General features: G+C 44.8%; 1 protein-coding gene across 1 annotated transcript in view; it reads right to left on the reverse strand.

The window, feature by feature from the left end:
* Window positions 1-13,381, reverse strand: part of MCC (MCC regulator of WNT signaling pathway) — a 436,865-nt gene that overhangs the window by 319,062 nt on the left and 104,422 nt on the right. The window contains exon 3 of the mRNA XM_059175672.1: window positions 3,987-4,201. Within this exon, the coding sequence (XP_059031655.1) occupies window positions 3,987-4,201 (215 nt within the window). The remainder of the gene's footprint in view (window positions 1-3,986; window positions 4,202-13,381) is intronic.

Below are 13,381 nucleotides of genomic sequence, written 5' to 3' on the forward strand. Positions count from 1 at the left end.
TGAGCATCAGTGGAAGGGTCAGAGGGAGAGGGAGAGAAAGAATTCCAAGCAGACTCTGCACTGAGCGCAGAGCCTGATGTAGGGCTCAACCCTACCCCCAAGATCACGATGGAGCCAAAACCATGAGCCAGACACTCAACCAACTGAGCCACCCAGGCACCCCTCTCGTTTTTCAATAAGGAATTCTCATCCTGGTTCTGTGGTGCTCTTCTTCCCTGCTTGCTCTTATCGTGGACGGAGGCCACAGGACAGCTATTGTTACCACATCTGAAGACACCATTTGGAGGACATCTCAGTGGATTTTGGCACCAAGCATCAGGCTGCTCCCCAGTGAATTCCTCTGGCAGCCCGGTGGGCACTTTCCTGGTGACGCTCAGAGTCTTGCAGACACCCAGATGGGTGACATCCAGCAAGCTGAGCTGACACTCTAGAGGGCTGGCTTCCTGCTTACCAGCCCTGGCCCGTAGCATCTCAGGGAACTTCTCTGCCATCTAGCGGTCCCCAGCCACTCCCTTCCAGTAGGGTCTGGTGAGGAGAGGAACGTCTTCTTAATTTGTGTCTCCCTTGAGCACTGTGCCTTAGCTCTGGAGGGAGTAGCTCCTCTTTACACATGCTACTCCTGTGTGCATTAGAATTTTCTTTACTCTGTGTTAGGAGTAAGGAGGAGTCTCCTGCTACTAGTTAATCAGTTTTTACGTTAAACTTCCCCTGTGTGGGGGCGCCTGGGTGGCTCATTGGTTAAGTGTCTGTCTTCAACTCAGATCCTGATCCCAGGGTCCTGGGATCAAGTCCCACATGGGGCTCCCTGCTTCCCTCTCCCTCTGCCATTCCCCTTGCTTATGCTCTCTGGTTCTCTCTATCTATCAAATAAAAAATAAAATCTTTTCAAAAAATATTTTATTTATTTATTTGTTTGTTTGACACACAGAAAGATAGCGAGAGGGGAACACAAGCAGAGGAAGTGGGAAAGGGAAAAGCAGGCTCCCTGCTGAGAAGGGAGCCCAATGCGGGGCTCGGTCCCAGGACCCTGGGATCATGACCTGAGCTGAAGGAAGATGCCTAACGACTGAGCCACCCAGGTGCTCCAATTAAAAAACAAAACAAAACAAAACTACTTTCCCTGTGTGAATTACCATGTGCTCTCTGTCTCCAAACTGGACACTGATAAAATGTCTTTTGCTCTTAGTAGCTATTATAAAAAATATCATTTAATTTTATTAGTTCAGGATTTTTACAAGGAACTTAAATCACGTGTAATGTGAGTACATAAGTGAAGGGACTGCCCAAGTGTGCAGTTTAGGGAGGGGATTTGTTTCTTGACTGCCTATGCAAGGTATTCCTCAAAGTGGGCTCCATGGGACCCTGTGAACACAGCCTGAGTCAACTATTGCTGTGTAGGAAACCGCCCTAAATGCAACAGTTAAAATCACTATCATTTATTATTTCTCGTGTTTGATAGGAGGACTCCAAAGTCACAAGACAAATGGTGAAGAAACAGGAAAGAGTGAAGAGTCGGGGTTCAAAAATCCACCACAGGGTCCAAGGCTATTACCTAGGGTCTGTGAGTTTAAATAGTATTTTGAAATTTTCAAACTTTTTTTGTTTTTGAGAGCGAGAGCTCGAGCAGGAGAGTGCACGTAGGGGTGGGGCGGGAGCGGAAAAGCAGAGAGAGAGGGAGAGAGAATCTCTAGCAGGCTCATCACTGAGCTCAAAGCCCCACTAGGGGCTTGATGTGGAGCTCGATCTCACCACCCCGAGATCACATCCCTGGAAATCAGGACTTGGATGCCTAACCAGCTGAGCCAGCCAGGCGCCCTGCTATTTTGAAATGTTCAATTCGGTAAAAAAATAAATCATGTTGTGATAATAAAGGCTGCGTTTGTGTTTATGGTCTCCTTTCCACCAAGGGATTAGCTTAAGTGAGCGTGAATGATTTTGTTTGTGTGGTTAGCGCTTCTTTCCCTCCTTCCCTCCCTCTCTTTGTTTCCTTCCTTCCTTCTTTTAAAGATTTTATTTATTTATTTAGGCAACAGAGAGAACTAGTGTAAGGGAGAGGTAGAGGGAGAGGGAAGAGCAGAATCCGCACTGGGCAGGGAGCCCAACACAGGCCTCAGTCCCAGGACCCTGGGATCATGACCTGAGCCAAAGGCAGACACTTAACTGACTGAGCCACCCAGTGCGCCCCATCTTTGTTTCTTTCTTTATTTGTTTCTTTCTGCCTCTCTCTCATGTTCTTTCTTTTTTTACTTAGTCAATGTATCTCAATAAATAGTCATCATTATTGATTATCGGTTTGTCATGAGTTTTTATAGATCACATAAAATGTATATATGACAAGTATGCAAACTGTCAGCGTATACTTCCTGAATTTTATTTCATTTTTTTTAAAATATTATTTATTTATTTATTTATTTATTTGACAGACAGAGATCACAAGCAGACAGAGAGGCAGGCAGGGAGAGAGAGAGAGAGGAGGAAGCAGGCTCCCTGCGGAGCAGAGAGCCTGACGAGGGACTCGATCCCAGGACCCTGAGATCATGACCTGAGCAGAAGGCAGAGGCTTAACCCACTGAGCCACCCAGGCGCCCCTACTTCCTGAATTTTAATAAAGTGAACACTTTGGTATGTTACAGATTTACAGAAAAGTTGCAAAGATAGTTCTCATATACCTCACACCCTGTTTCTCTTATTATTAACATATTATTATGGTATAGTTGTCACAATTAATGAACCCATATTGACTAAAGCCCATAATTTATCCAGGTTTCCTTAGTTTTTTACCTAATGTCCCATTCGGGGTACCATATTACATTTAGTTGTCATATCTTCTTGGGTTCCTCTGAACTGTGACAGTTTCTCTTTCTCGGATTTTCCTTGCCTGTAGCGTCCTTGACAGTTTTGAAGAATATTGATCGGGTATTTTATAGAAAGTCCTTTAACTAGGATTTGTCTAAGGACTGTATTTTCATTATTGCTGGTATGTTTAGAATCGTCAATTCCTTCGAACATGTCACCCAAAATGTCAGAATTAGAAAATGTACCTCAAACACAAGAGGTTTGAAAATCACTAGTCTACATTAAAGCCGACTATAAATAAACGTAAGTGAAGTTGTCACGGTGTTTAACCCACCATTCAAACTTCGATTTCAAAAAGCCAGGTAGGTTTGCAGACCTTTCGCACAGTGGTTGGAAAGCAATTTTAGTTTACAGCCTGTTTGCGGTTCACCCAAAATGGACCAGACCCTCAGCCACCCTACTGCGTTCCCCAGCTCAACTTCGAAGGGAACACAATAGCTCTTCACCAAAAGGTCACCCTGGTCGTGAGCCATCCTGAGGTCAAAGGGAAGGTTAAACTAAACATAATGAAATTCTAAGTTGTTTCACCATTTTCAACAGAAAAAAAATTTTTTTTAAAGGAGATAGATAAAAAAAAAATTAAAAAAAATAAATAAAGGAGATAGAAATGTTTTGAAGACAGCACAAGGGAGAGAGTGCCACAAGGCAATCGTGGCAGGACCAGGGAGGCGGTTGTCAACAAAAAATCCTTTTCAAGTACAAGCAGAAAACAATAATCAAATTTTCAATGAAATATTTTCCTCTTTGTATTTTAAATGAGTAACATCCAAATTAGGAAAGAGAAAGGATTGTAGTCTATCAGTTTGTAATGTCTGGTACCATAGAAGTACTCTAGTCATGGAAATACTGATGCCGTTTCTCTAGTAATTAAATCCTGCAAGTTACTTCATTGAAACGCCTTTTAGGAGAGCACTCTGCTCTCAATGATGAGAGCAAAGTCACTGACCACAAGTGTTTGGAGCCCTTAACATTCCTGGCAATGCTCTCAATGGCACAATGTTTAGCTCCAGAAGAAAGACAAGAGGGAGCTCAAAATGAAAATATCTGTCCCTGGGAGCTCAAAATGAAAATATCTGTACCGGAATACACACAGGCCAAAAGACGGGTTCCATGAACCAGAAAGTACTCACCGTGTTGGCCAGCTCCAGATAGCTTCCTCCTCCAGAACTGCCAAAATGCCGAGACTGTGTGCGCAGCGTGTGGAGGGCCGCAGCCTGCTGGCTCATAGAGCGTCCACTGTGCTCGAGAAGCTTCTGCAGGGCCCAATGACTCTGCAAGTCCGGGCTCTGGAGGTCCCTGGCTCCCGAGTCGTACTCCCAGCTCTCCCTGGCCGCTGATAGGGCACCTATGTCCAGGAGAGGCAGGGGAAATAAAAAGATGTTTCCTTCATTAGCCTGTGGGTGGTCACTAGGCAGTGATCTGGAACCCCTCTCTGAAGCCTTCCTCGTGCCCGCAAGTCAGAACACATGTGGCGCCCAGACTGCATGCTAAGCACTTTCTCTTTCAAACGGACACATGGGGAGCCTCAAGATAAAAGCAGTCTTAGGCCAATCATTCAGAAATAACTCTCCAATGACTGTATGCCCCTCCCCGCCGCCCCAACAGAGCCACTCAGCAGAAAAGCACCAGAGAGCCAAGGGAAGGAAATCCAGAGCAGAGCCACGTCTGTCTGTGATTTGCACGGGGTTACCGGATAATCAGCCTTCTTACTGTAATCCTTTTCCCCAGCTAAGGAAGAAGGGAGCAAGGCCGTAGACAGAAAGTGCAGGAATGGCACTTTCTTGTAATGTTCTCTTATCTGGAAGAAGCCACCGGAAGCTAGACAGTGTTTGCCACGGAGATGTAGCCAAGCAGCTGAGTTCTAAGCAGTAGAATGGGAGCAGAAGTGCCAAGTGTCACTTCAAGGCCTGGCTCCTAAAACCCTCAGTGCACGATTCTCCATGCCCTTCGCTTTCCGGCCTGGCTCGCGTGGGCAGGGCACCCTCGGGAGCCGCGGGGCAGACGGGGAGGCCACAAGATGAAGGATGCCTGAGTGCCAGAATGATCTCCCGCCCCAGGGCTGTCTGCCAATCCCTGTTTCGACCTTTTGTGATGAGGAAAAGGACATTCCTTTGGTCACCGTATATTTTCAGTTTTGGGGGGACAGCAGCTGGTATGACCTTCACTATCACAACAGATTCAAACTCAATAAAAGATGCTAATAATTATAATACAGTGGAAAAGTACAACGACAGAGTAGACCTGGAGAGGGGCGGGAATGCTCAGGGAAAGCTCTCTGGAGGAGAAAGCCTGATGCGTCAGCTGTCACTATGGCTAGAAAAATTCATTTTGGGGCAAAGCCCTCTTCCTTGTGTTGCTCACTTCTGAACAGAAGTCCCCTGGGCGCAGCTGGCTGGGGGAGCCTGGGGCCCATGCGTCTGTGTCTTAGCCGTGAGGGAGGCTGCGTGGTCTGTTTTCTGGCTTCTACACCGGGGAGGCAGGATTTGTAAGGTGAGACCTTTCCTAAACCCAGGAAGAGTATGCAAAAGGCCTGGGCTGCTAGTAAACATGACCAAAGTCTATACACGGGCACCGTGCTAGGTACCGGGGATGAAGCCACCAGCATGACAAATCGTAGCTCCAGCCTGTGAAGTTTTCATATTGATGGGTCTTCCATACAAGACTTTCAATGGCAAAAAAGGGGACTCGTTCACATAGTTCCATTTGTGGTATGAAGTGAGAACATATACAGATTACCCTGTAATTTACTTGAGTGTAATTACATATAGCAAACTACAAATTATGTACAGTGGGTTCTGATATGAATGTCCAGTCTCCCCTTTATTAGGTATTGGTGAGTTTAATCAATGTAATTAGGTAAACTTTCTTTGTCTGGAACCACTTAGGATGTTTTCCCCCTATGGTTCTTTGGTCAGTCTGCCAATACTCTCTGTACAGTGCTCTATGGCTGGAGTGACATATCTTTGTATTCAAGCAGACAACCCCTGTGTTTACAACTGCTCCAAGTTTCTTTTATTTGTTTCTTTTTATTTTTACTTTTTAACGATTATATTTATTTGCTTGAGGAGAGAGAGCATGAGCAGGGGGAAGGGTGAAAAGGAGAGGGAGAAGCAGACTCCCCACTGAGCAGGGAGCCCCACGCGTGGGGCTTGATCCCAGGACCCCGAGATCAGGACCTGGGCTGACGGCAGATGCTTAACAGACTGACTCATCCAGACAACTCTCAAAATTTCTTTCTTTCTTTTTATTTTTTAAAAGATTTATTTATTTAACAGTTTTAGTGTTTTTTTTTTAAAGATTTTATTTATTTATTTGACAGAGAGAGATCACAAGCAGGCAGAGAGGCAAGCAAAGAGAGAGGGAAGCAGGCTCCCCGCTGAGCAGAGAGTGGGACTCGGGGCTCTATCCCAGGACCCTGAGATCATGACCTGAGCTGAAGGCAGAGGTTTAACCCACTGAGCCACCCAGGTGCCCCTCAAAGTTTCTTTTAATATTAAAGTCTATTGGGGCGCCTGGGTGGCTCAGTGGGTTAAGCCGCTGCCTTCGGCTCAGGTCATGATCTCAGGGTCCTGGGATCGAGTCCCGCATCGGGCTCTCTGCTCAGTAGGGAGCTTGCTTCCCTTCCTCTCTCTCTGCCTGCCTCTCTGTCTACTTATGATCTCTTTCTGTCAAATAAATAAGTAAAATCTTTAAAAAATTAAAAAAAAATTAAAGTCTATTAATTGTATTGCAAAGGAAGTTTTATTTTCCTTCAACTACAAAATGGCTGCCCGCCCTCCCCCTGCTGCTTGCTCTGAGTGGTCTCTGCCTTCTGCTGTCTGCCTCACATTCTCTGTCCTGGCCCAGGCACACGTGGCAAGAAAACTGACTGAGGTAAAAGTTGAAAAATGGGTTGGGTCCTCCCTCCTGTGGAAGACAAGCAAGCATGAGGTTGGGCCCTTGCCTTTACGTTTCACCACAGGGCCCAGGTCCTTGCACACGGCCTATGACATCTGGCATTTAATATACATTTAGTGAGTGGATGGCTGAATTATCCACGGTTGTGGTACCACAGGGTTTTACTTCTTAACGGGAAAAGCAACATGGGGATTAATTTTTAAAATCAAAATAAATTATACACTTAAGCTTTATCTCTATGCAAACAGGGAGTCTCATTTTCAAATAATAAAATACAACAGTTCTTGGATGAGACGGCCCAAGGAAGCTTCATTTGAATTTATGATGCTGTATTAACGGACCTAAACCCAGTCTCTGGAAGAGTCATATAATCAGGTTAGCCAAGCTCCATGTTAATCAGCAGGATCAAAAGGCCCTCACACTCTCACACTATTACCATAACAATTTCTGTTGAAGTGGTGCTGAGGAACTCAGATCTTCTGCTAGGGAGCAGAGTCAGTCACATCAGCACCATGTGAATGGACCCCAAAACGGGAAGTGCGCTTCTTAAATATAGTACCCTACTTCCATTACTCTCTTTCAATGTGACTTCATATCTGATTTTTCTGGATAAAAACCAACATTCCTAAGGTGAGATTAGTCAGTTAATTAGGATGATCTCACTGAAAACCATCAAAACTGTAGGTCTTGGGGCACCTAAGGAGTTCAGTGGGTTAAGCCTCCACCATCAGCTCAAGTCATGATCTCAGGGTCCTGGGATCGAGCCCCACATTGGGCTCTCTGCTCAGCGGGGAACCTGCTTCCCCCTTCCCTGCCTGTCTTTCTGCCTACTTGTGTCTCTCTCTGTCAAATAAATAAATAAAATCTTAAAAAAAAAAAACAACAAAACCACTAAAACTGTAGGTCTGATAACCATCTTGCTTTTGCCCTTTGAAATATCATGAAGTTTTCAGGCTCACACTCAGCCGGCCTCACTTCACTCCCTTGCTAACCTCAGGAACTGCCCATTGACCTCGGAGAAGTGGCTGTGCTTTCTTTTCCTTAACATGGATACCATTACTGTCCTACTGTTCCCCACACTCACCAGGCTCTCTGGTCTCCTCTTCTAAGATGCCCATCATGAGGGCACCATCATCATGATCTCTTCTGACTCTGAGGACCTCCCCAAAGTCACATCTCCAAACCCCTTCACGTTGGGGTACTAGGGCTTCGACATGGGAATTTGGGGGGAACACACTCAGTCCAGAACAACCAACTGCACAGTCGCTCTCGGGCCAGGAAGGACACTGACCGTGTGTCCTCCCTTTAAAGACCAAAGGCCCAAAGCACTGCCTGGGCTTGGAGGTCTCTGCAGCACAGGACCGAAGAAAGCCATCCCTCCTGCCACCGTAATTCTTTAGGGCACTTGGCAGTAAGCAATGATGTATATTCTTTTATTTCAAACCAAAACATTTAGTGTTTTAAGGTGGCAGAGCACAGATCCTAAATATTTCCCTTATCAGAAAAGCACAGAAAACAGCTGGCAGTTTGACATGTTTATAAAATGTATCACTAGGGAAACCCTGCTCTTGGAGAAATACTGAAACAGAAAATCCGCCCAACATCGAGACCCTTGTTCAGCTGGGTGCGTGGCAGTTACCAGCTCGTGCTCTACTCCCACTTTCGAAGTGCCACCCGGGTTCAGCTCTTGTGGTCACTATGCTTATTTACCAAAGCCTCAGGGCAGCCCTCCCAGCAGGCCAGACACGCCCCCATGAGGATAAGGCCACGATACCTAACATCTACTCAAGACCACTAGGAGCCGGGCGCTGTTCCAAGCAACTTCCATGTATTATTTTATTTCGTTCTACCCACAGCCTATGAAAGACTAAATCATTCCCCCCAGTTTTAGAAGAGGACATTTTCCCTCTCTCAGCTTATTTTTGTAGACATTGTCTGTTTGCATAGGAGTGTGGTTAAGAGTTGGGGTTTTGCAGTCAGATGGCTTAGGGTCGAATCAAGAGTCACTGTGACCAGCTATGTGATCTCAAGCAAGTTACTCAGCCTATGCCCCAGTTTCTTTGTCTTTTTTTTTTTTTTAAGATTTTATTTATTTATTTGACAGAGAGAAATCACAAGTAGTCAGAGAGGCAGGCAGAGAGAGAGAGAGAGGGAAGCAGGCTCCCTGCTGAGCAGAGAGCCCGACGCGGGACTCGATCCCAGGACCCTGAGATCATGATCTGAGCCGAAGGCAGCGGCTTAACCCACTGAGCCACCCAGGCGCCCCTTCTTTGTCTTTAAAATAGGGATACTGAAGAGTTCTTCATAGAGGTGTTGCAAGAGGGAAGCAAGATAAAAATATGTAGAATGTTTAGACAACCCCTGGCACATAAGAAGCTGATCAATAAATGTTAGCAATCATCTGGTCCTATCTTACAGTTCTAGTTATTTGTAATCCATTTGGGACAACCTAGTAGGAAACAATATATGGGGGAAAGGTATACTCTCTCCCAGCTTCTAAAAGGTACCTGTTGAAAAACAAACCTTTGGGGGTACCTGAGTGGCTCAGTAGATTAAAGCCTCTGCCTTCGGCTCAGGTCATGATCCCAGGGTCCTGAGATTGAGCCCCACATCGGGCTTTCTGCTCTGTGGGGAGCCTGCTTCTTCCTCTCTCTCTCTGCCTGCCTACTTGTGATCTCTGTCAAGTAAATAAAATCTTTAAACAAACAAACAAACAAAAAGAAAGAAAGAAAGAAAGAAACAAACCTCTGGCACCTAAGCAGTGACTAAAATTTCATCAATGGTTTTATACTTTACTAGTTTCTTTAGAGACAATAGACAATTAGGTAAGAGTCAAAGTTATGTTTCTCTGAGTAAAGAACATTCCATTAATAAGTCCAAGTCTTTGGTTATTGGGTTTGAGAAACTTTGCTTCCCTGATTGGGAAAGAGAGTGAGTGGGAGAACGAGAGAGAGAGAGTAAGAGAGAGAGCATGAACAGGGTGAGGGCAGATGGAGAAGCAGACTCACCCTCTGAGGAAGGAGTCCTCGGGCTCGATCCCAGGACCCTGGGATCATGACCTGAACCGAAGGCAGAAGCTTAACCAGCTGAGCCACCCAGGTGCCCCTTTGCTTCCCTATTCTATTTGGCCCACTCTTACCTCCAGAGGACAACTGACCTTCCTCAAACTGGCAGCCAGCACCATGAGGACATCCACACAGCCTAGCAGCAGCAGCTCGAGAGGGGAGCAAGTAGAGTTAGCCATCATACCTACGCTCTGGCCATCCCCGATTCCCTTCTGTTTTTAACCGGCAGTTCCTTCTTTTCCATCCTTCATTTGAGAGTTGGGGCCTCTCATCATATCCCAGGCAGATGATAACACAGAGTGGTTAGTCTCTAGAACACAGACCTGGATTAATAGTATCCTATGTCACGGTCTGTATCTAGTGGTCCTTAATTTTTCCTTTATGTGGATTGTTTAGAAAACATTACCTAATCTATTACCCTGGGTGGCAAGAGAGAAAATACTCCTTTCAAAACGTCAGGGGCAGCTACCTTTCTGCATTTAGAACCACGACACCACCACCACAGAAAGCAGCGAGGGAGAATTTGAACAAATTGGCTGCCAGCTCTCAGCCTTCCCTGCCATAGTACATTTACTATTTCCAGGTAATACTGACATCAACAGAAGCAGCAGTAAATCCTTTAGTCCAGAAGGGAGACACCGTGTGAGTCTTTAGTCATTTATTAATGTCAATGCTTGTTATAAGATTCAGGAGCCCCACTCCCCTGAGGACCTCTAGATTCCTCCAGCACGAATTACATTGCATATGCAGGAAAATTGTCTTAAAGACCTGGTCTGTGGTCGCAAGGAAAATTGGTTGGGAAAGGATAGATAAATAGGAACTAGCAAGCCTTCTGGGGAAAACAAAAAACAAAAGTAGTGCAAAGCACACGTCCTACCTACTAAGGGAAGGTAAATAATATTAGCTCCCAATGATAAAAGTCGGTTCTTCGACCCTTGGTTATCCATAGGAAGTGAGCCGATCAGTGTCCTGTTTTGAATATACGTCACATGTGGCCCATCTAGGGACAATGTACTGAATTTCCAATGACACACCGGGAACAGAGTGGAAGGTGTATTTTTTTTTTTAAAGATTTTATTTATTTATTTGACAGAGAGAGCGAGCACAGGCAGATAGAGTGGCAGGCAGAGGCAGAGGGAGAAGCAGGCTCCCTGCTGAGCAAGGAGTCCGATGTGGGACTTGATCCCAGGACCCTGAGATCATGACCCGAGCCGAAGGCAGCTGCTTAACCAACTGAGCCACCCAGGCGTCCCGGAAGGTGTATTTTGAAATGCAATTCCCTTCCCCCTGTGCCAAGGCTGTTGATAGATGACAAGAAGGAAAGAAATGAAGAAATGAATTTTTCTTACGGAAATGTGCTTATCAACATCATCATCATTACTGGCTATCTCTTAATGTCCCACTCTGTACAAATATGTTCAAAGACCCTTGATATAATTTGAGCACAGGCTTGAGAACCGTCTAATGGAAGATGGAGTAGAGGCAACCTAAAGGAAGCAGGAATAAATAACCTTTAAAATCTGTCTCCAGCTCTAGATTCTATTGTTCTGTTTGCTAAATTTAATATAAAAGGGAAAATGTCTGCCCTTAGGCAATGAATACTTTAGTTATGAAAGCACAGCTGAGGCAAGCACCTTTAACTTAAAAAAAAAAAAACAATTAAAAATAATATTGGGCAGCTTATTATTTTGGCTTGTCTAAACTAGATATATGAAGGAGATAACCAAGAGGGTTGACTTAGGGCTAAAGAATTCAAAGGATAGTTTAGGGCAAGTGTTAAAATGAATGTTAGAGCAAAGAAGTGTTGACTGAGTTTCACTTGAGCCTGAGGCTGATGGGGTTTGGGGTGCTAATGTTTACAGTCCACAGGGATTAAGATTAAAAAAAATAAAAAGGCTTGTCTTTCTCAGAAGGCAGAGATGGTATTTTGGATCAATTTATCTTTCTCTTACAAGGTATATTAACGGGTCATGTATTCAGTAAGCCCTTGGTAGTTTCTAATTTTTTTTTTAAGATTTTATTTATTTATTTGACAGACAGAGACACAGCGAGAGAGAGAGAGCACAGCAGAAGGAGTAGGAGAGGGAGAAGCAAGCTCCCTTCAGAGCAGAGAGCCCGATGTAGGGCTCCATCCCAGGACCCAGGGATCATGACCTGAGAGGAAGGCAGTGCTTAACGACTGAGCCACCCAGGCGCCCTCATAGTTCCTAATTTTTAAGTACCAGATTGAATGGAGATAATGCTAATCTGAGCCTGTGCTCTGTGATGGGAAGTATCACACATATCCTTTGGTTGGCATGCCCATAGGGTCTGTCATATTTCTTGGCTGAAAATCAGCCTAATCAAAATGGAAAATGCCAGGCAGGAAATATACACAAACAGGAATACAAATATTATTCTGACTTCAGCTTCTTAGCAAGAAATAGAACTATATTATGTTTTATTCCTAAAAAGTTGGTATTTTTCACTTAAGTTTTTTAATATGTTGAAGCATATTATTTTTTTCAAAAATTTTATTTATTTGTCAGAGAGAGGCAGAACAAGCACAAGCAGGGGAAGCGGCAGACAGAGGGAGAAACAGGCTCCCTGCTGTAAGCAGCCCGATGTGGGACTCAATACGAGGACTCTGAGATCATGACCGGAGCTGAAGGCAGATGCTTAAGCGACCATGCCACCTAGGCATCCCCATATTAATTTTTTTTTTTAAAGATTTTATTTATTTATTTGACAGAGAGAGATTACAAGTAGGCAGAGAGGCAGGCAGAGAGAGAGAGGAGGAAGCAGGCTCCCTGCTGAGCAGAGAGCCCGATGCGGGACTCTATCCCAGGACCCTGAGATCATGACCTGAGCCGAAGGCAGTGGCTTAACCCACTGAGCCACCCAGGCGGCCCCCCCGTATTAATTTTTAAAAAGGTTTTATTTATTCACTTGATAGAGAGAGCATAAGCAGGGGGCGTGGCTGGAAGATGGAGAGAGAAAAGCAGGCTCTCCACTGCACAGGGAGCCCAATGTGGGGCTCAATCCCAGGATCCTGGGACCATGACCTGAACTGAAGGCAGATGTTTAATGACTGAGCCACCCAGGTGCCCCAGATCATATTAATTTTCTAATGTTAAACCAAACTTGGATTTAAGAGACAAACCCAATGGGATGCCTGGGTGGTTCAGTCAGTTAAGCGACTGCTTTGGACTCAGGTCATGATCCCAGGGTCCTGGGATCGAGCCCTACACTGGGCTCTCTGGGCTCTCTCTCCCTCTCCCTCTGCCTGCTGCTCCACCTACTTGTGCTCTCTCTCTCTCTATCTGTCAAATAAATAATAAAATCTTTTTAAAAAAAAAAAGGCAGTTAAAAAAAATCTTAAAAAAAAAAGAGACAAACCCAACGTAGCCATAATATGTGATATCTTATTTATCATTGAAATTGGTTACCTAGTATTTTGTCTAGGATTTTGTATCTCTGTTCAAAAGTAAAATTGGCCTTGTAACTTTTCTTTTACTGTCCTTGTCACATTTTGGTATTAAGATTATGTGTGAGTCTATATGAGATGGAGTTATTTGGTTTTG

This window comes from Mustela lutreola, chromosome 5 (genome assembly GCF_030435805.1).
Source record: "Mustela lutreola isolate mMusLut2 chromosome 5, mMusLut2.pri, whole genome shotgun sequence".
Lineage (NCBI taxonomy): Eukaryota > Metazoa > Chordata > Mammalia > Carnivora > Mustelidae > Mustela > Mustela lutreola.